This window comes from Clupea harengus, chromosome 2 (genome assembly GCF_900700415.2).
Source record: "Clupea harengus chromosome 2, Ch_v2.0.2, whole genome shotgun sequence".
NCBI classification, from domain to species: domain Eukaryota; kingdom Metazoa; phylum Chordata; class Actinopteri; order Clupeiformes; family Clupeidae; genus Clupea; species Clupea harengus.
The window spans coordinates 15,927,883-15,951,667 of record NC_045153.1 but is presented as its reverse complement, the minus strand read 5'-3'; the positions used below and the strand labels follow the sequence as shown (position 1 = coordinate 15,951,667).

Sequence of the window (23,785 nt, the reverse complement as noted above, 5' to 3'; positions counted from 1 at the left end):
AATAATGTTTCATCAAGTGGACAGCAGATAGGAGGACACAAACATACCAACACTTTGCCTATAAACCCAGTTTGTGAGGTGAAAAGATAAAATTATCAGCCATCTAGAGAGGGAGTGAATCAGCCTTGCCTTCTTTTCTCCCTCTGCCTGGTCTCAGTGGTGAGTAAACCAAGACAGATGGAGGAGAGGGAGGGTGTGAAAGTTGCATTTTTTTAAAAGTCGCTGATAACACCTGACAACAATACCACACACAGTGGCTTTTCTCGTTGTCTGCTGAGGACCGCTTTCGTTTGCGTGGAAACAAAGTTGCCATTCTCTCTCCTCACGTCCTCAAGTCCTTCTGACTCACTCCTCGGGCCATGTGTTGTTATGCATTTGCTCTCAGATGCCACTCACATCTCTTCTGTTGACTGAGTCATTACCTAATTACAGTTACATTATTAGGAGAAACTCAATGAGAGGCTCTGACATTTTAACTTGTTGTGCCCCCCTCCCCACTCCCCCACAACCCCGAATTCTAGCTTAGTGTTTTGTGAATGCATGCATAAATAATCACCACACTTAATTCACTGTTTCTGTCAATCCCTATCAGTCCAACATATCTACACAGTGGTAAGGGATGTGTGTGTGTACATTTAACAGCATGTTGTCAGCAGCAGTGGAGTATGTTTGCATTGTACACTGACATGCATGATCGCTGATCGGGACGGGATAGTATTAAATGGAAGCAAAATGCCTGAGGGACTAGAGCCGACCTCAAGGCTTGATGTCGCTCTTGCTGTTTCTTCAGGGTTCTTCTACTCTGACATGTGCTGTGTGTTTCTCCTCTTTTTTCTCCCTGTGTGTCCCCCCCCAGAGGTTTGTGGGTAATGTGGATGCAGACGGCGTGGTCCACCACAAGCTCCCCCACCCTATCAGGACCCGCTTCCTGCGCTTCATTCCACTAGAGTGGAACTCCAGCGGCTGGGTGGGGCTCCGAGCCGAGGTCTACGGCTGCACCTACAGTGAGTGCCTGTGTGTGTGAGATTGGGTAGGGGGGTGGAGGAAGAGGGAAGTACCTTCCAGAAAGGTCAAGCCTGACGGTGCAGGAGAGACCGTGTGATACGGAATATGCCAAGTATGGCAGGTTTTTATTCTCCAGGATGCAACTCCTAGCTTGCAAGAAAACAGACACAGAAGTGCTGCCATTTGGGTGTCCTTGGGGTTGGCTGTGTATAATCAGAAAGGATCTGTGCTTCTCCAAATGGAAATCTAATAACAGTGTAATGTTGTGAGATTGCATCAGTACACCCAGCAATGTGTTAATGCATAACAATGCAGAAGGAAAAGGGCAAAGTAAATTGTTTCTGTCGGCCTTTTAATTCATAACTGCTTATGGTAGGTTTGCGCCCCCGAGAAAATGTGACACTAATGATTTCCGCAGTGATACAGGCCAGGTGCTATGTCTAACCATTTATGATTAAAGCAACTGCTGACCGTATGCAATTCCTCTAATAGAGAGGAACGATGACATTATGGCTAGCGCAGGAGTCAGCCTTTTGTCAGGCTAATGCTAAATAAATAAACGTGAGTCACTAATGACGCCTTTGCAAGCACACCAAAGCACGACTAAATGGATCAGTCCAAGACATGCCACACTGTAAAAGACATTATAATTATCCCTTAGTGAGCACTTTCATAATGCCCAACAGTTCCACAGCATGATCCGGTATTAATGTTGGATGAATGTGTGCTCTGCTAATAAATGCTGCATGAGGAGCGCCTCGGCTCCGTTCGGGGTGGGGAATTAGGAGTGAAATGTGCTCTGCTCCCTCGTATAGCAGCGAATAAAAGAAACCATTATGAATCTGTACCCTCAAGAAGATAGTAACAAGACAAGTGCCCAGATTTATAATTGCTAAGATCCAGCTGGACAAGCTATCTACACGGTGTGGTGTTCCTAATAGTATAAACTATAACCCATTCTACAAACTGGTCATCTGTATGCAGGTCAACTGAAACATGGTTTAACTAGGCATTTTTTAATGTTTTATTAGAAAAATAGGGACAGTTCAGTTACTTTTGTAATCACAGGTAACTAACTAAGTACATTCACGGAACCTGTTCTAATTTAAGTGGTGATTCACACAAGTACTCTCCAAAAGCTCAGGCCCTGCAGATTTACAGCAGGCTGACATTCTTGAATCCCCCTGAATTATTTTAAAAGGATTAAATGCTACATATTAAAATGTTGAAAATTATTCAAAAGGGGAAAGGGTGGGGAAATGTTGCCTTAGAATATTTGAAGGAATATTTTTTTTTAAAAGAGGAAAGATTGAAAACTTGATGGTAGACAATATTACAGCAGAAGTACTGTATATTAAGTAAGGATAAGTAAGGATAAGTACATCTTGTCTAGAGACTGCGCCTTTGGTTGAATATTCATATTCAGCCTCAAAACTGTCACGTGATGTAGACTTGAACTATGCTTTTTAATGTGAGGTCTCTCTAAAAGTGTTTTATTTTGAATTATTTAATTTCCTTTAATAATTTTTTTTATTGTTTTGTAGTTTTTGTAATTGTATTTGTATTTTTATTGTAGTAAAGTGAACTTGGGTGTGTTATTACTGGTTGCTAGACTGTATCTCATTACTTTGAGAACAATGATCCTTCGGTTGCTCATTTATGATGTGTTGGTGTTTGCATGTTTGCGTGTGTGTGTGTGTGTGTGTGTGTGTTTAGGTGTGTGTGTGTTTAGGTGTGTGTGTGTTTGTGTTTGTGTTTATGTTTGTGTGTATGTTTGTGTCAGAGATGACAGGCCCTTAACACATTATATAAATATCCAAGAGAACTCTGGGCACAGTCATGCCTTTGATTTGTTGTAAATGTAAGCAGTGTTTGAACAACTTTCACAAACATGTCAGTTTTCTCCCTCTCCTCTCAAAGCTGAATTCGGCACGAGTTTCTGCAAATCCTCCTCTTGCCAAGTATTGGAATAGCAGGTGCATGTAGGAGATTGCATTATTCATGCAGACAGCCTTACCTTACACAGGAAGAATCCCATCAAAATATTATATATTCAGCTTTAAAAAAAAAAAAAAAAAATGTCTCTCAACAGTTCAAGTTTGGGTTAGCCGAAAAACTGAAAGGAGACTCCCAAGTTGGGTAAGCCAAGCCAAGTTTGGTATGACACAGTGATAAGAATGATCTTAGCATCGCACAGCAGTGAGTTTACATAGGAACATCCAGGACAGACTCTTATTCATAGTAACATACCAGTTATAGAGAATACAATGAGGGGATATGTGGAGAACCGCTGCAAAGTTTACAGATTTGCATTGCATTGCTATGTATTTACAAGAGATTAACAGCGTCTAGAAGGGAGAAAGTATCTGGGGTGCTCAGAGGGTTCCTTCAGTCAGTGAACATCTTGTCGTTGACCTACACAGAGTCCTACGTGGCAGACTTTGACGGCAGAAGCTCCCTTCTCTACCGGTTCAACCAGAAGTCCATGAGCACGGCCAAAGATGTGATCTCGCTGCGCTTCAAGAGCCGGCAGGCGGAGGGGGTGCTCCTGCACGGGGAGGGCCAGAGGGGAGACTACATCACCCTGGAGCTGCACCGTGGGAAGCTGGCCCTGCACCTCAACCTGGGTGAGACACGGAACCAGTATTGGGAGGGTTACTTTTAAAATGTTATTCCATTACAATTTACAGAATGCTTGTCCTAAAATGGAATTCGTAACATATTTTGTTGGATAACAAAAGGTGATTAAGGCGAGTAACATATTCAAAATACTTAGGATTACATCAACATTGTCTTGCATTTTATTAACTGTGGATGAAACATTGAGATTGTAAAGCACACCACCACCACTACCACCAACCCCACAACCCCAACAATCCACAACCCTTTTTGCAGTAATGTATTATTATTATCATTATTATTATTATTATTATTATTATTTGCCAGTTAAAACAATCCTATGAGCCCATGAAACATTATTAACGTAATTTGTATCAAAGAACCTACAACAGTGCTGTTTTCTCTGCACATAAATCACTACCAAAACTAACAAAGCCCAAATAACCTACAAACTGATTTTTGTATTATTATTATTTTCACCACCTATCAGAAGGGGGAGCTTCATTTGCTGCTTTTTTGTCCAAACACCTAGACCCATGACTGGACTGCAACGTGCTGGCTGGATATATTGGCCCACAACATGATTTTACATTCCCAAACACAAAATTGAGAGATTTTTTTTGGTTTATTGACAGAGAGACAGAGAAAGGATGAACCTGAGAGATGAACCTGAAACTGAAAAGCTTTTGCACAGTGTAGATCAATCAGAATTTATTTTAAAAACCTGGTTCGGGAGGAAATGATGCAGTGAATGAAGAGGTCAAGGCACAATTTCCATGGTCTCATGGTTGCTCAGTATCGTTTGGAACGTGGCACACACTGGCTTTGGAAGGAATCTATCGCTGGAAATAAAATGATATTTTAAACAAGATGGGTCATAATTATGAGTCAATGTTCTTTTCCCCTGGTCCTTTGTTTTAAATGTGCATCATCAGCTGCTGGCTGTTTCCTTTTGAAGGCCTCCAGACTTGAACATCCAGACAAGTGACCATTGTCAGTACTCTCTAAGCCTTGGGCTGGGGCCACCTCGTCTTCTCTCCTGTTGCGCTGAGGCGTGTGTAAACCTCTGTGATGTTTTTTTTTCTTTTATTCTGGACACCTGCTGAATTGCCCTCTGTTTGTGCCATTGACAGAGAGTGGAAAAAATGCTGAAAATGATGTTGGCTTGGCTGCCTCATAACAGAAGTTGGAATCGCTTGATGTCTAGAGCCACACAGATGAAATGGACTTTCCATTAATGGAATCGTTGGTAAAAAAAAACCTGGATGGCATTTTATGGCAATGGGCAAACAAATGAGTTTAGCTTTGCTTTGAACACCCCATGACTGAACAATAACTCAGGAAAGCAGGAATAAAATGCTACAAAGCCAGAGGTTCAGTCTAGGGGGGCGGGGACCTGATGAGTGACAGAAGCACCAAGCATTGACTGTGGTGGTCGCAGGGCTCCGTGGACCGGCTGCTTCCTCATCACGGACCGGTGTGGGATTGAGAAACGCTGTCCAATGGGAAATGCTGGAAATCACGAAACGACAATAAAATCATTAAAAAGAATGTCTTCTATTGTTTTGGCAAGTAACCGGATAATGTATAGTCCGGCGGTCATTATTGTAAAATAAATCCCTTCAGGCCGAAACAAGACCTGTACTGTTCATCCCGTCGGGATGTATTTTTCGATATAAGATATAGGACTGTCATTGGCCAAGTTATCAGGATCAAGCTTTGACATTTTAAGAGATGGTTTGATGATAGCTATCTTGAATGATTGTGGAACATATCCTGACATCAGAGGGTTATTTATTATTCCAAGTACAGTAAATGCCCATTATTTAGAGGCAGTGTGTTCTTAAAAAAGCAGATTTGTAGGGACAGTTCTAATAGGCACGTTGAGGATTTTGATGAGGATAACAGAGTGGTAAGTTCTGGAATGTCAAGGTGTGAAGGATTCTGGGAAAACTAAAATAAAAAAGCTGATTTGGCATAATTTTTATAGGTTACAAGGCTGTATTTCCATGCCAAGCGAAATACTAGTTTAAAGGTGAACCATTTTCTTTATTGTCTTGGTCTGGTTTCTTTAAGTGCTCGAGTTTGGGTGAGTCTTTTCTGTTTTCTTATCTTATCTTTTTGTAAGTATCACTAGGCCAATAGTATAGTTACCATGATGTGTGAGTGTATTCACATTTAGAGAAAAAAATGACATTCTTAGATTATTTTCAATGATCATGTTGATCATTTTCAATCTCCATATTGATATTGGAATCTCCCAGTATAAGCACTCTATCAGTCTTAACTGCTGAGGTGAATAGGAAATCAGAGAACTCTGATAAGACTTCGGTGTAGGGGCCTGGGGGTATGTATAGTGGCACTGCCTGGGTACATTTCCAATCTGGATAAAGATTATTAAGGACAAGAACCTCAAAGGAATTAAACTTGAATTTGGGCCTAAGAGAGATATATAGGTTAGAGTGGTAGATTGATGCTACTCCACCTCCACGACCTGTATGGCATAGTTGACAGTTAGAATGGTTTGGAGGAGTTGATTCTTTCAAAGCTATATATTCTTCTGGGTTTAACCATGTTTCAGACAGTATATCTATTTGATTATCAACTCTAAATTCATCAATCTGTGGAGTTGTTTTTCATGTTAACAATATTAAGGAGACACACTTCAATGTATATTAAATTCATATTTGTATGCTGGGGCGATTTGGAATTGATTGTTTAAGCATTCTGGGCTTGGACACCCTGTCTATGTGGCTTTGTGTGGGCAGCTGCGGGGGCGAGATCTGTGTGGGACGGTATTTCTGTCTCCTAGACTTAACTCTGGCTCGTCAGAAACCTGCTTCGGTTAAGTGAAGTGTCAGTTTTCTAGAAACGAGAGCAGCACCTTCCCGTGAGGGATGATTGCCGCCTCTCTTCAAAAGTCCAGGCCTCCCCAAAATGTTTTTCAGTTGTCTATGAAGCCCATGTTATTAAATGGGCACCACTCTGACAGACAACAGTTCAGTGACAATAATAATAATATCCTAAAATTTCGTAACCACAGCTATTGGATATGGGACCATAATGACCAGTCCGACGTAAGCCGAACACTGAGCCTTAACCGGACATCATAGGTGCCAACAATCTTAACAACCATCTACGTTTAGCATTAGCCAGCACTTTAAAGTTTAAATCAAAATAAAGTGCCTACAAAACGCACTATAAGGTGCTAACTATAGCACTTAACCTTATGGCAAATCATTACCATTAACAGTGTAATATCTTGTGAGTATGGGAATGTGTGGTTTTGAATTACTGGCAGATACTGGCCGAAGTGCATGTGGATGTTGTGAGAGTCCTACCTGAAACAAGCAACTCTTAAAACTCAAAGACTCATGTGCATATATTAACATTCATTAGCATAGCAGCTGGACAAGTTTGAAAGGCTTCCATTTATGTACTGTTTTTGTGCATTTCTGATGTGTATCTTCGTTGATGGGGAACCACACACTAGCTTAAGAGCTTATAAAACACATGTTTTAGATGTCACACTATGACCTACACTGTTAACTGCACTTGCACTGTTGTTGTGAAGTCACAGTGAAATGAAGAGAGTAAATGCATCATGTAATATTTCATCGCAAGCCTGCAGACACTGAACCTTAAAATGAACCCATTCCCATGACAGGCTCCTAGCAAATGACCCTGTGTTCGGGCACTCTTCAACCTTCACCCTAAAGAAATTTGGTTAAACTCTACTATCATTTTTTTTGCTGTATGGTGTAATGAATGGAACTAGGAGGACACGCAGACCTCTGCCCAGGCCAATCGCGCAACGTTAGCATAAGTGAACCTACATTTGTGGATCCACCCAGTGATTCAGATCCACTAATGGGTCCTTCCTTGGCCCATGCTACTCCAAATTTCATGAAAATTGTGTCTGTTTTTCTTGCGTAATCCTGCTTACAGATAAACAAACATAGTCTCCGCAGAAGCAATTAGCATGCTTGAAAATCCAAATATAGAAATATGTGTTACTGTTGCAAGAGACTGGTTGTCTTCTCTGACTTGATATCTCTTTCTGTTTCTGCCCTTTGGCCTTGTGGCCCTCTGGCTCCTCCAGATGACATCAGGGTCAGGACCAGTGGAGCCCGTGAGGCGGTCACTCTCGGCAGCTTGCTGGATGATCAGCACTGGCACTCGGTGCTCATCGAACGCTTCAACAAACAAGTGAACTTCACACTGGATCGGCACACGCAGCACTTCCGCACCAGAGGAGGCGGCGACACGCTAGAAGTGGATTACGAGGTAGATGTCACCTTCTCCCCACCTGTCAATATCTTAGGCTTTTATTTCTAGTCATTAAAGCGCTGTATTGCCCAACTGAATCTTAAGCTAATTTGAACAAATTTGTTTTAAATATATGTGTGTGTGTTTGCCTTGTTTACTATGCGTTAAGGCATTGGCTCTGGTTTTATCCTTTTAAAGCTGAGCTTCGGAGGAATACCACTGCCTGGAAAACCCGGAACATTCCTGAGAAGAAACTTCCATGGCTGCATGGAGAACCTGTACTACAACGGAGTTAACATAATCGATCTGGCCAAGAGACGCAAGCCACAGATGTACAGTGTGGTAAGGTCTCTCACTGCTTTTTATGCATGCATGTGTATATGTGTATGCACTTGTGTCTGGAATGTTTTGACATCCACACACACACACATGTGGTTGTGCTTACTAACTCACCCACTTGCTGCGCAGGGGCAAAACATTAGCCTGGTACCATCCACATCTCTGCCAAAAAAAAAAAAACAACAAAAACAGCCAGCACAGTTCAGATTTTTTAAATTTCATGTTGCTGTGAATATGTATGCTTCTGTATTTTAATGAGGAACACTGCCTCCCAGTCAAGGTCAGCGCTGAGCTATATTACAGTGGCTAGACCTCCCAGAGATGTCAATGGCATGTGTAATTCCAAATGAAGCCTCTTCATTGGTGCGAGCTCTGGTGAACATCGGAGTTCAATGCGCTTGAAGCCCGCAGCACCAGAGGCTCAATTGTAATGAACTGCGCTATTCAGACAGACTCTGAGGTGACCTGACGCTGGCGCCGCCAATACCATAATAGCATCCAGGCTGCGGTAGTTTCGACGCCCGGAGTGGAATGTTAGACTGATAAATTGGCTTGCACCAAAGAGGTGGTCCCAAGGAGATCAACAGTTTTCTTTTTCTTTTTTTTTTTTTTAACGCTGCGAGTCACAATTACTCTTAATGGTGTTGACTGTCATTGAGAAGGATTTCTCGTGTATAAAAGGTAGGCTAATCTATGGCCTTCCAGGGAGCGTGAATTATTCACATATCCTCCAAGCATAATTGCGACACTGATGTAAGACTGTGCTCTCTCTGTGAGCTTATTTATCTCAGATCAAGGTTCAACGGACAAATTTAGTGGTGTCCTGGGCATTAGCTGTTATAAATTGTTTTCAGGGTTTTGCCTTATCTCTCACTACACCCTCTAAGAGATAGTTTGCAAAGCAGCAGATGATATTCATTATTCTTATATAGTTCATATATAATTCTGAGTGACAGATTCTAGAAAAAATACTGAAATGACTACCCAGCCAAAAACAAAGAAAAGTCTATTTGGCAAGTTCATCTGCTGCAGCATGAAACACTCACCACCTCAAAATGGGGTAAATACCTTGGTCCTGATAGCGCAGATACTGAAATTGAACAACATCCCAGACTGTGCACATAAACACCCTCAATAAAGTACACTAATACCACTTTATACTGCCTCGGGAAGAATGTGGGTTGAGCGTAGGTGAAAATGGAGTCAGCCCAAGTTAAATCACCTATCAATCACAGAGAAACTGTGTTTGTCTTGTGTCTGGGAAACAAAGCCACTAAGGCAACTGTTTGCAATCTTTTGGAGAGTGTTTGGCTGTCTATGATGGTGCTCATTTAAATGGTGCCACTGACTCCTATTATGGTGTAAATTCTTTCGACTCCGGATCACTGCACGTAAGCAGTAAGCTGATCTAAATGGTGCAACGTGTGTCCTTAGATTATAAAGTGATATGCTAGACTCAGGGCCTAAAAGAAGAAAAACCTCAAGCTAATTTACCAGCCAGTAGCTGTGAGAGCGGTCGTTCTTTGTATTGTAAGTTCCCCCAAAGCTCGTCAAATGGCATTACTGTATCAGCACATTCTCAAAAAGAACAGGAGTCATAATAGTAGCATCCCAGTATTTGACCTGACAGCATCATAATAGCATTCTAGCATTTGACCCTATAGCCACTGCTTTTATGATGAGGCACTATTAAAATGACTCATTCCAGATATCATATTTGCATCTCACTGTCTTCAGTGGAAGGCAAAATAAGCAATTTACTCTTCATTATGCCGTGCTCCTCGAGTGGGTTTTTAGTCAGGCGGTGAGTCTACTGGGGATTGGTCTCACTGATCCCATGTCAGTACAACCTTGTGGCCTGGGGATGAATGAGGGGTTGACCCCACGCTGAAGTGACCTTTTCCTCAGAGCGGCGCTCCGGTGCACAGGGGCTATATCTCCCCCCTGCTCCCCCCTGCCCCCGCTCGTCTCAGTGGAGCTGCGAGTCTGACATTTCCACCAGCCCCCCATGAATCTCAATGGAGATTTAGTCTCCTCCCACTCACTCAGGCCCCTCTCTCTCTCTCTCTCTCTCTCTCTCTTTATCTCTCTCACTCTCAATCTCTCTCACATGCACTCTCTCTCTCCCACTCTCTCTCTCTCTCTTTGTATGCATAGCCTCTCTCTCTTCCCCTCCCTCACACATTTCCCTCAAAGACTCGCACATACACTAACACTTGTAACCTCTCCATCTTGAAACATGAAAAAAATCCTCACATTTTCTGACTCACATTCTCAATGGCTTTTTGCTTTGTCGCTCTCTCACTCTGTCTCTCATTCTCTCACAGTCACACACACACACACACACAAACACATTCCCCCTCTTTCTCTCTCTCTCTCTGTGTCTCTCTATCTCTCTATCTATCTCCCTCTCTGTCTCCATCTGTATTCATAAATAAATGCATCTCTTTTAGTCTCTGATGAGCCTCTAAAAAAAAGCTCAACCTTGCGTCCCTGAATCTCTCTCTCTCTTTCTCTCTCTCTCTCTCTCTCTCTCTCTCTCTCTGTCTGTCTCTCGCTGACTCCACAGCTGGGAAACAATTGATTGTGGTCTGGGTGTCTGACTATGTGCTCCCCCCCTCCAGGGCAACGTGACCTTCTCCTGCTCGGGGCCCCAGCTGGTGGCCGCCACCTTCCTGAGCTCCAGCAGCAGCTTCCTGTCCCTGCCGGCGCCGCCGCCCACCCTGGAGGGCTTCTCCGTGCGCCTCCAGTTCCGCACCTGGAATGCCGACGGCCTGCTGCTGTCCGGCCGCCTCGCCCAGGAGCCCCAGCGCCTGGTGCTGCAGATCAGCAGCGGACGGCTGCACCTCACCCACCAGACAACCGCGCTCAAGACCTCCGAGGTCTCCACCGGTAAGACAGGAAGTGAGGGACCCTGCAAAGCTCCTCTGAGTCACCAGGTTCTTCAGTATCACCAGGTTCCTTAATGTCACCAGGTTCCTTTATGTCACCACGTTTTTTAATGTCACAATATCCTACAACCGTCAGTGTTTTTGGGTGACTTATAGTGCTACAGAGTTATGTGTTTATGGGGTTAAAAGGCGAAATGAGACATAGAATAAAAGGGTTGCACGGTGTTGGGTGTCGAGCCCGACCAGAGCTATAATTTACAGAGGCGAAACACATAGTGTCATCTCACTTGCCTTGTTTCTGTTTACATATGCTCTGCTGGGCACGGGGAAAACAAATACTCATTTGTATAGCTTACCGTTATCTCTGTAGCCATAAAGCGAGCAGTGGATTAGTTTTTGCATGCCCGTGTACAAATCTGTTAGGGTGGAATACACCACAGTGGGAGCCTACCTTTACAGGCTTAGTCTGACATCTGTGTGTCCTGACCCGGTGGCAGGACCTGATTTGTAATGTGGGACAACAAGGATGGTATGGAGGGGGACAAAAGAAGACTACTCTCCATCTGTTTGCCTTTTGCTAGCGCTCTCCTCTCCCGATCAAGGTTTTTCATAGCGTACATCATCAAAAGCAGACCACACTAGAGAATGTAATGTGAAATTATTTAATTGTCAATGGCCACGAGTCCCGTCCCCCCCGCCCCCTCCACTCCTCCTCTCTCCTCCACTGACGGAGGCGGACAGCAGATGGCTCACACAGAAGGGACCGCACACTCGCAGCAGTGGCCTTCGCCCTGGGCGCCCTTCACTCCTATGGCCAGGATTAATTAAATCAAACCTGAAAGATGATTTTTTTTTTTTTTAGACCGTTCACACCACAAGGTCTACTTTGGTGAGGTGTTAATCATTTAGGAGGGTGAAGGAGTTTTGATTTATTTCAGCCGTCGCTTTGGCAACACACGGAGACTCCTGAACTTTTGTTAGATGAAAGCATTTCTGTCATTCCACAAGAGAATGGAGATTAGGGGATTGTATAACAGTTTGAAAACACAGGTGCACAATTAGATAAAACACAGGTAACGTCTCTGATTTATTAAAGCACATTTGCATTCTTCAACAATGAAAAAAAAAATAATCCATCCTATATTTTGCCTCTTGAGAACCCTGGCATATTTTCATTCCGCACATCCAGGCATTAATTAGCCTCCGGTGATCATTTAGGCTCTAATTATGTCTGGAGCTGATTGGAACCAAGGAGGGTTAATCTGACATCTGCTGGGAGAACCGGAGAAAACTGGGTTTGGGGTGGGGGGATGGGGGGGGGGTACCACAGGGCTGGAAAGGGTCTCCTGTGGCCTCAGCTCACTTGAATGATATCATGACCACTGTGTCCCCGCAGGTCAGAGAGTGAATGACGGGCTCTGGCACTCGGTGAGCCTCAGCACCCGGGGCATGCAGATCACCATGACGCTGGACAACGAGCCCTCCTCCACCATCCAGCTCCAGGACCAGCTGGAGTCGGGCAGTGGTTTCTTCTTCGGAGGTGAGATTGCGTCACGAGTCGAGTGGTACCAGTTAAACTGTGACTTCTTTGATGATGACATATCTTTCATGCCACATGGCAGGAGCTCAACCTTTAAATGGAGATGAATGTCTCTGGATTTCTGAAGAACACATTGGTAAAGTGGTGGGACTGGTTTTTTGCTATAACAGTATTACTTTTTATGAAGCTTTTTAACTATTTACTGTGCCTTGAAAGCTGTGGGGAAAGTTGAATTTTCTCAATCATGTACAGAAAATACCTCAGATGTTATAATTTGCAGAGCAATATTTCCTGCCTCTGTGAGAAATGTCTTTATGCAAATGTATTCATAGGTAGGCATAATTTACTACACTTGTTTTCATAACATTGATTATGCAGTTTTCAGAATACACAAATTGCCAAGGATGTTTCCTTAATATTTTCGCATACACATGTGCACATGTACGCAATTAGACCAGGGAAATTAAAATTCGTTCCTCTCTATTCCCTCTAAATCTGTAGTATTGAATATACGCTTAAATGCACTTTTAAAAATGACCCATTAGAACTTCATAAGCCTCTTTTCCAAGAATCCCTTCCATAGACTGGCAGCTGTGCTAGTCCATTAAGAGTTCTATCTGTGGTCTGTCATTATATGACTGCTCATGAGCAACACAGATGTACAGTGCAAGAGTGGTAAAGTCAAGATTCATTTGGATCAAAATGACAGTCAAGATATGGATTAGTGGATACAGTGCAGCGGTCCACATTGGGAGCCATGGCATGACCACTTTGTTTGAATAGACATGCTAGAAGCAAATCGCATTAGTCTGAGAGTCTAAAGTCAAAGTGAAATAGAGTCTACAGTACACTAGAGTATTAGACTAAATGTTTCATGCAGTATTTTTATACAGTGTTTTTATGCTTTCAGGGTGTCCTCTATCTCAGGATGATGGAGACTGCACCAACCCCACAATGGCCTTTCAGGGATGCATGCGTCTCATCCTCATCAATAACCAACCGATCGACTTTATCCTCGTGCAGAGAGGCAGACTTGGAACTTATCACCAGCTCCAGTTTGACATCTGTGGCATCCGTGACAGGTATGACCATTCGAAATTCTGGATGTGAAGTCTGCGAAGGGAGTAGGGTAGTGAAAAACATGAAGTATTGTCAAGCTGGAAATGCCCTCATGCTTAAAAAATGTACAAAACTTCCAGAGTACATTGTGATATTGAAGGTGGATGTTGTTGGCCCTCTCTCACAATGACCTCACCCTCCCCTGCATCTGCTGCGTGTTTGTCCCAGAGCTGTTGTGTATCGAGCCAAACTAGAAGGACGCCACAGACAAAGGAGCCTAATTAGAGAGAGCCGACATCTATCCATAAAACAGCTTAGCTTAAAGCTGCACTAACAAGCATCTATATATTTCACCCTCCTCCTGCTCTCTCATTACTGGTGACACAGATCATAAGACTGATGGGCTTGATTACCGGATGCCCACTGCGACTTCCCAGTTTCTCCGTTTCCAGAGGGCACCGACATCCGATGTAGGACAGAACAAACAAGTGTGTGTGTGTGGGGAGGGCTCTTTGTATTTCTGGGGCGCATATCCCTCCATTAGCACTCGAGCTGAGTTAGGTGGGTAATCACACAGAGTCAAGGGAAAGGTCAGACCATTAAGTACAGGGGGCTTGGCAGAGAGAAAATATTTGAAAAGTGCTGAATAAATGTCAACATTGTGGCTAGGTTGTATTGTTGGATACAAAGCCAAAAAAAGGGATACATCCTGGGCACTTGAGCACATGATCATTGGCGATATTGGTTTAACTGCAGCTTAGCAACATTTTTAATTAACTCACAACAATCGCGTTGTTATTCAACACCTCTCGGCCTCACCATTTTTTGTTGTCACTCAAGATTCATCCTACACATTTTTTTCTGGCTGAAATATTCTCTGTATTTCAGTTCGATTTTGGAACGAAAATGAAGCGGAAAGCTTCAGCAGTGTTGTTAATCAGTTTAAGCTTTCCCTTTTTGGGTCTGACCACAGATGATTTCTTGACATCCGCTGCGAGACGCCCATCATCCCCATGTTGCAGGATTACCATAATTTCCTATGACAGTTCTCTAATCTCATTTCTTTTCAGATTCAAACGTTCGTCTTCGCATTTTTCTTCCTTCCTTCCTCTCCCTCCGCCTCCTCAGAGTCGCGTCCCGCTGGCGTGCTCCGGGGAATGGGTTTTATATTAATAGTGAACTTGTGTGAACACGACAGGACCCCTCCATCGCCACCACTTTTACATCATTCATGACCAGCTGTCATCGGCCGGGGTCTTGCCTCGCTCACCTCACCCCGCTTGCCCGCGCCGTTTCGCGCCGCGCTGTGCCGCGCCAGCTTTCGCTTACCAGCTGGAGTGCCAGCCAGCGGGATCGGCGGGATGGCAGCAGAAGCCGCTCACTGCCCCACTCTCACACCCCCCCACCCCCGCGCAGGGGCGCAGGCCTGGCCTCACGGTACCACATCTGCCGAAGGCTGGGGAGGAATGTGGAACAAGGCCAGGAGAAGCTCAGCACCCTCCCGCAGGTCACGCTGCCGTCTGACTGCCTGTCAGAGCCTCAAGATGGTCGTGTTGTTGTTGTGGATGTTGATGCCTGTGAAGCTTTTCCCAGTACATCACGTTGTGTCTGAAAGCATCCACACAAGCCATGGGAAAAGAAACCCTTTTAGTGTTAATCAAAATGTATGATGTGCCTTTTAAGAACAGACTCGGGCGGCTGCAATAAAAGGCTGTGCAGAGGCATTTGTCATGCAAGACCTGTCACTGACATGTTGGTGTTGAAACCGGGATGCTTATAGTGTGGTATTTTTTTTATTTTTTACATTGTTTCAGTCATTTATTGATTTGACACTAATTGCCATTTGACACACATTGCACCATTGTAATTTAGGTATACATATTGTAAGGGAACTGTTCTGTTACACATTAACTTGCCAGTCACAGAAGTTACTCAGTAACCACTAAAACTTCATCACCCAGTTTACAACCAGAGAACCACTTGTTCAGGTTAGATACTGTAATTTAATGGTCCACCAAAGCTGGTGTCTGTGAGCATGAACTAGAAATAGCGCAGTGATAATTAAACCATCACTCGACACATTAGCCATGCTACAGCCAGCCCCCCTCCGCAGTGGTTTAATGGGAGCCGAAATAGCTGTGTTGTGCATACAGCCCTTCATAAAGCGCTTCTCCCAGGAGAGAGAGTACATAGGAAAAAAGCCTCCTGAAATAATATACGTAGCCCTAAAAGGCTGGTAATTGTGAAATTTAAGGAGCCATGATGAAGGCACTATTAATCAAATTGTAAATGTGGCCTTCTCTCTGAGGCGGTTTAAAGTGCAGGTTGTTTTCAGCTCATTTATCCATGGCATTTGTTTGAAGAAAGAATTTATTTGTTTGTTGTGGAGGGATTTGGTCCCACAGTATTAGAATCGAAAAGCTGTCATACTGGTGACTGACGGATGCATCACTGCTTGCTTAAATTCATGAAGAACTAGATGTACTGCATAGCAGTGCATAATACGACTGCCGCATAAAGTGATGGAATAAGCAAGAAATAAAGAGAAACTTCTGAATTTTTCAACATGGGCCCTATTTTCAGATATTTTTGGGTCGAAACTTTTATGAAGGACAATTAACGATCGAAATTGGTTCAGTACTGAGTTAGAACGTTATTACCAGCAACTGCAAAATGGCTATACAGCGTAGGAAACAGAAACTGAGACTTAAACTGTTCATTTTCTAGTTTCTTTATGTTGTAATGAGCTAGAGTCATGCGCCTCCTAGAGGCCAACTTGTCATAAATAAATTCGTCATTTTTGGTGAAACGGTTGTCAAGATATTGCCCAAAAAGTGCCTTGAGCCTACCCACTTCAAGGGGCGCTAGCATGAAAGGACTCGCCCACTTAGGAAGACTAACGTTATATTCCATATCAGCCATATGGGGCTAGAATCAAGCTGAGTTTCATGTGGATTGGTGAAGTCTGAGTATATTATGACAAGATATCATCGACCAGAAATCGGTCGGGGGAAAAAAATGAAGAAAAACAAAACTTTAACAAACACTATATGCCCTGCGGTGCAGCGGCGGTTATAATAACCAAACAAGTTACAGAGCTTCTGCTTCAATATGACTTGTTGACACAAGAGGGGTTATATAACATCAAAGCCATCTTCAACTGTCACAGTGGCTATTTGAACTATGGCCAGGCAGAGCATGTCTTTGTCTTATGTAAGACTCTGTAAGAATTATCACTCCAAATCTTGACCGTCGGCCACTAGTGGAAAGCTGTCTAAAGACCAGACCATCAGAGATCATTTAGCTCGGAAAAAAAATGCACTCCTCAATTAAAATGTGGTGGTATTTTTTTATTCTTGTTTATGTCACCCCTTTAACTATCCAGCTGTTAAATGTTTCCCTTTGAAACTTAAGTGTCATAAGTAATCCAGAATGTCTGTCTGACTTCAGAGGAGAGATTTGTGGAGTAAAACGATTGCTTAAAAAAAAAAAGAAGTGCTGTCACAGGAATTTGAACAAATGTCAGTTTGAGTCGACTCTCTGCAACTCTCTTGACATTACAAGGAAGTCGTTTTGAACCTTTATATGCAGATTTATTCTCATTTCGTTTTAAAAGTTTATATACTGTCAGCAAATGTTTGAAGTCGCTTTTGTGGCCTTAACGGAGGTAAAAGAGAATGCTTGTGCACCGTGTCAGCCTCTGTGCATATGCTGACTGTGTGCACCACTGGGTGCAGTGGATTTGAGAGAAGATACGTTTGGTCTACCTCCCATGATGCCCCCGCTTCTCTATATTTATAGTCAGCAGTTCCTCCTCCTCCTCCTCCTCCTTATTCTATTCTGTTTCATTTAGCATTCTGGCATTTTGGCCCTTAGATACCTTGGAAGTGCTTCCAAGTTCACTACAAACAAAGAAGAAACTAAACTGAACCTTAAATGTCAAAATAAATATGGCGCATCTAAAAGTGGTTTAATGTTCTCCAAAAGACATGCAAAGAATTGAATTGAGCTGTACGGAACTGAACTGCACTGAACATGATCGCATTATACTGCATTAGTCAAAGTTTGATGTAGCTGCATTAATACATTCATCTAGTCATCTAGGGGTGCAATCAGTGGATGCTTGGCCGTTGGCGCCTGTCGGGTTACCTCTTGCAGGGTGAAAAATGTATAGCGGGAATGATTTTAAAACTGAAAAGGTTCAGGTCATGCATAAATGACCATTCTGCTGAAGGCTGGAGCTCCATCAGTATCTCACTGATGTATCCTCATTGTCTCTCCACAACAGATGTCTCCCCAACTTCTGCGAGCACGGAGGTCGATGCTCCCAGTCCTGGAGCTCCTTCCAGTGCGACTGCACTGGGACAGGCTACAGCGGAGCCACCTGCCATAACTGTGAGTCCCCCGTGTTGGCCCAATCACTGTTAAGGGCCCAGTCACACAAGCCCCATGGCCCAATTAGCCACACATTACATTTCTGCCAGTGAGAAGTTACTGCCACCAGAAAGGATGTTACATTTGATGGGCTAAAGGGAAAAGAAAAAAACACATATAGTTGATTTATGGGAGTATTTATTTGATGTAAATGGGAAGGAATGTTCAAGTTCATAAAGCTCTCAGCGTGGTTGTGATTATTTTATGATGAGTTCGTAAGAATCTAAGACTCATTTTGGAGCACCTCTTTAAAGTTAAAGAGCCCTTTAATTATTGTTTAAACTGATAATGAAATTCTCCCCTACTATATTTGGGGTTTCCTCAGCTATTCTATGTGTCAGTGCTAGCACCTTAACACTTCAACGCTAAAAAATCCATGCTAATTGACTTCAGCATTTCTATTAGCATTTGTCAGAACTTAATTACCAGGCAGCTGATTTGGTAGCCCATATGTCTGTCTGCCCTTAGAGTCAGGCATTCACACCTTTTCTCTAAGGTGCTAAGATTATGTTCAGGGCTAAATTTAGTGTGTCTGCTTGCAATTTTCCCCTTCTTTTTTCAGCAATCTATGAGGCGTCATGTGAAGCATACAGACTAATAGGCAGCTCTTCGGGCTACTTCTCCATCGATCCAGATGGGAGTGGTCCTCTGGGGCCCATGCAGGTCTACTGTAATATGACAGGTGAGAGGTCTGTGACTTCAGAGAGCAAATGTTCCAACTGTCATTTCATGTCAGCACACTGGGAACAGAGGATTAAGATCAACATAATCATAATCCATAAATTTGCAATCTATGATAATCCTTTGTCCATAATCTATGATATTGAGAGGCTTTCTGAGGGTAAAAGACTGTTAAACTCAAATCCATATCAAAGCTTAGAGTGACCATTAGAATGTCATGCCAAAAAATACACTGCATGGACACTGGCTATTCTCACTCATTTTTTCTCTGTTGCTGTTGTTTCTTTTATGATAGCTAATACATGATTGAAAAGGCTTCCTGCATACTTGGTGAACTGAGAGTAGAAGAAACAATCAGTAGGCCTATTGTTTAATATATCAAAAAGGCACATATATATATATATATATTCAGACTAGAAAATCATGGTGAAGATTTAATATATCAAAAAGGCGCAAATAAATATATATATTTGAGAAAAGAAAATCATGGTGTAGATTTAATTTGTGTGCGAGCTATGAAGTTTTTAGTGATATACTTGTTAGATATACTTGATAATAGTCTCCCCCTTCCCAGGAGAAGTTTTTCAGAAAAAAAATATGCTTCAAAACTTCAGCAGACTTCAAATACATCAACCAGACATTCTTAGATTTTCCTTACTGAAAGCTTTTTGTGGATCCATGAGTTTTATTCAAATATCTCAGTCATCCAGTATTATTCTTCAGAGCTACCAAGGCACACAACCACCCTTTCCACTCTAGGTCAAGCTTGGCACGTGAACTTGGGTCCTGTGTTCCTAGTCCCTTTCCACTGAACTGGGCTATGCTTATACAGACCTTATTGCCTAAGTTGCCTTAAGCCCTATAGTAAGCCCTGTAAGATGTTCAGGGCCAGAACTGAAGCTTACATGTCAAGCCAATGCTTACATAAGAGTGCTATGTGTTTCTATGGTTGACCCCTGCAACAGGGACAACAATGATAATAACCATAGAAACATGCGATGGCCAATGATATTTCATGTACACAATAGGGAAATACTTGTCTCTTATGTGTCCTTAGGTAGTCTGATCTTATCGCATTCATAATTTAGATACGGCTTATAGAAGAACATATAGTTCTATAGAACATATAGAGGATGTATTAATAAACTACTAAAAAGTACATTGTAAGTCAAGTGGCCTACAACCCTAAAGAAACTGCTCACTAGCAGGTCCCAGCTGTTGAATGCCTGAAAGTATTCACACCTGCACTCACTGTGCAGAGAGCTCTTAGCAAGCCATTTAGATTCAACTGGAGTCTCTGTGGAATTTGCTGTAAGAGGGAAGACGGCGTGTGCTACTGTGCAGTACAATTTATGCAGGGAGGTAACTGACACCACTCTACCCAGTACACAGGTTGCTTTTAAATCTTGTAGCAATACACGTCCTACTGCTAATACAACAAGAAAGGATTTGTCAGCGAGTACTTTCATTTCAAAGTGAGACGTGAGACATTGATTGATAGTCACAGAGCTTATCACAGCTATAAGACTATCGCTAGACAACAACTACTCGTCAAGCTACTATGTAAATGATAATGATACATTCCATTTTGAAGCAGATTTTTTTAACTGCCCATAGTAAAGCAAATCATCAAGGTTGCCTTTTGGGGCATTGCGTCTGCATTGCCTCTGCTATGCGTCTGCATTGTTTCTGCATTGCGTCTACATTGTGTCTGCCCTAGAGAAGCTTATGGGAGCTAAAGTTAACATGCATTGATGCATTTTGGAAACAAGCATTTGACAGCAACATTCCAGAACTGCTTTTATTTAGAATTTAATTTTTTGTTAGTCTACCCTGAATTTACTTTAGCAGATTGATGTCACACAATCTTTTTTTTGTGTTTAATTTAAGCAAGTGTTTGTTTCTTTGTCTCGCAGAGCAAAAAGTGTGGACAGTGGTTCTTCACAACACCACGAATGCCGTGAAGGTTCAGGGCTCCACCCCTGAGAGGCCCCATGTCATGCAGATCAACTACAGTGCCTCACCTGACCAGCTGCATGCTCTGGTGGCCAGCTCAGACCAGTGTCAACAGGAAGTGGTGTACCAGTGCAGGAAGTCCCGCCTTTTCAACACTTGGGGTAGGACACATAATTCCTCTCAAGTCTCTCACGATGGTAGAAATGTGGTAATATCACCTCTCGTTGGCCTGATAGGATACCAGTGAGACTTCGAGCAAACACATCCACTGTGTGGGCTTGGTGTACTCTTGGTCCTTCAAAACAAAGTTTGTGTGCCATCACCCAGGGAGTTGAGAAAGTCACACCAATCATTAGACTTCCTCTATTGTCTCAGCTCTTGTTCCGCTGTGGGATGGTCATGCAAAGGCTCCTAATTTATGAAAAATTGATGAAGCCCAGTCCCTCCGAGGCAAACAAACGTGCCACAGCAGACAATAAAGAAGTTTATTATTCCCAAACCTCTGGGTCATTATGTATGGGAACGTTTTTTTTTTTCTTTTTTTTTTCTTCAGAGCAGTGGATCTGAAAGAAAACATAATTGGTTTTATTCTTTACTGATATCTTCATGAAATACCTTTGTTGTGGAATAAAAAAAAGAACTGTTAAAAATAAACTTCTTTTTGGGTTAAAGTAATGGTCATGTCTTGTGCTAACACTGCTGCTACCCTCTTATCCATGCGTACTTAAATAAGAGTGGAAGGCCTGCAAGTAAAAACAATATCTCTTTTTGCACTGAGTGTACAATTCACGTGAATTCAAATTACGAGTATCAATTGAACTGACAATGTGAAACTATGGTAACAAATTAATGAAGTGCCTTCCAAACACCTCAAGGATGCTGCACATTTACAGTCTGGATCTTTCTCGGAATGTTCACAGTCCTCCCTCTTCATCGTTTCCCTCTGGCTGAAGTCCCAGAATCTCAAAGCCATATTTCCTACTCATAACTTTCCATGACATTAATGGGGAACAAATCGTTGATTTATTTGGACACGTCTTGATAACTTCATTTATTGTAAACTTTTTGATGCTGCTCCAAATGTGCTTGGTGATTAAATTCAGTTTGCTAGCCATTACCTCTTTTATCAGATTAACTCCATGTTAATAATCGGACTTCCTCACAAGGTAATACCTTTTGTTTGTCATTATATGGAGAGCAGTGATCACAAACCGAGAGAAAAAAAATAATAATAATCTGGAATCGTCTGTGTCATTTATTAATGGAAGCAACTTTGGGACCTTGATCTTGCTTCCACATCAAACTGTATCCAAAATCGATTACCATAGCCATGGTCAGATTCACCTGAAGTGAACCTAGACAGTTTTACCAGCAGATTTATTGTGGTGCTATAGAGCAAAATAAATAAACAAGGTGACAGACAAAAAGTAACAAGATACCAATAAAAACAAGCAGATAAATCTGTAAACTGAGTAACCTGCTCATTCTAAATAAATCAAGCATCAAACCAATAAAAAACAAATATAGCATCAGACTGAGACACTTTCTTTAAACTCTTCCTACAGCGCTGTGTCTCATAGAAAAAACCACATGAACTCAAAACAGCTCATGCATGGCCACAACACAGAGGCGCTGTCAACAAAAGCATAACCAACAGAAAAACTCAACATAGCATCCAGTATATTTATGCTGAAGTGTGGAAATATGTGAATGCTCAAGCTTCAGAGCACCTACAGATGGGTCAGTGGATTCTGAAGGGACTATTTTTAGGGAAGCTACTGCAAGCTCAGCATCTCCTGCCCACATCTCTGTGGGACAATCCCCGATCAGCACATTGAATATCTATTGGAATTGTACAAAATGGCCACGATTATATTATCGTATGTATTCTAATGTATGTATACACCTTTCTATTTTGGGTCGGTGTGGGGGGGTTGTGTGTGGGGGGGTGCAGATGGGACGCCTCTGTCCTGGTGGCTGGACCGGAGTGGGGAGAAGCGTACCTACTGGGGAGGCTACCTGCCGGGAGTGCAGCAGTGCTCCTGCAGTCTGGAGGAGAACTGCATGGACATGAACTACTTCTGCAACTGCGATGCCGACAAAGACACATGGTACCCTTGACACGGAACAGCACAGACAAACGAAAAGTGTTGTTGTTGTTTTTTTTCTGTTACACAGATAAATCCTTCACACGGTGAAGTTTACTACTGCACGCCTGGTTTGTAACATGTGTTGTGCACTAGATGTAACAGTAGTTCTCTGAAGGAGCTTTTCATATATATATATATATTTTTTAAGCCTACATGAAAGTTGAAAGGTGTAATGAGGTCTATAAACTTCATAGCATGCTGTTATGTGCAGCCATGTGGCTATACTGAAGGGCACACAGGAAGACACTCTGAGTAATAGCTATTTACATTTTTTTTGCAGGGTGAATGACACTGGCATCCTTTCATATAAAGACCACTTACCCGTGAGAGAGATCACTATAGGAGACACTCACAGGCCCGGGTCTGAAGCCGTCTACAACATCGGACCTCTGCGCTGTTATGGTGACAGTAGGTGATCAGTTCTTTTAAAATTAATTATAGTTCAAAAATGAGAACATCAAATGTTGTCCTCTGTTCTCATGATCAAGTACTGAATACCTGCATTCTATATAGTTACTACTGTTTATATGGTATAAAATGTAGATAGCATAAACAGTAGTTACTACACAGAATGGTATTACACCAGCATCTGTATTTCTCAGTGAAACTACTGACAACACAATGAGAACAGTTGTTGGTCAGTGAAATATCTGCAGTACTTTTCTATAGTGAAGCCCATGAGGATTACCTGCCATGTCCTTTGTGGAACGCAATGGTTATTGTGTAAATTACACAAATATAAGACATATATACAATAGACAATTGACAATATACGATAGACATTCACCAGCTATACCATAGTCAGAATGAAAATATTGAAGTATTCTCCTCTATTTTCATGT

At 42.5% G+C, this 23,785-nt stretch overlaps 1 protein-coding gene across 1 annotated transcript in view; it reads left to right on the top strand.

The window, feature by feature from the left end:
- cntnap5a (contactin associated protein family member 5a) overlaps positions 1 to 23,785 on the top strand; it is a 70,252-nt gene that overhangs the window by 33,173 nt on the left and 13,294 nt on the right. Inside the window, exons 4-15 of the mRNA XM_031584517.1 lie at positions 857 to 1,004; positions 3,429 to 3,632; positions 7,727 to 7,911; positions 8,092 to 8,235; positions 10,857 to 11,124; positions 12,520 to 12,663; positions 13,574 to 13,745; positions 18,011 to 18,117; positions 18,719 to 18,838; positions 20,754 to 20,954; positions 22,748 to 22,904; positions 23,224 to 23,351. Coding sequence (XP_031440377.1) covers positions 857 to 1,004; positions 3,429 to 3,632; positions 7,727 to 7,911; positions 8,092 to 8,235; positions 10,857 to 11,124; positions 12,520 to 12,663; positions 13,574 to 13,745; positions 18,011 to 18,117; positions 18,719 to 18,838; positions 20,754 to 20,954; positions 22,748 to 22,904; positions 23,224 to 23,351 — 1,978 coding nt within the window. The remainder of the gene's footprint in view (positions 1 to 856; positions 1,005 to 3,428; positions 3,633 to 7,726; positions 7,912 to 8,091; positions 8,236 to 10,856; positions 11,125 to 12,519; positions 12,664 to 13,573; positions 13,746 to 18,010; positions 18,118 to 18,718; positions 18,839 to 20,753; positions 20,955 to 22,747; positions 22,905 to 23,223; positions 23,352 to 23,785) is intronic.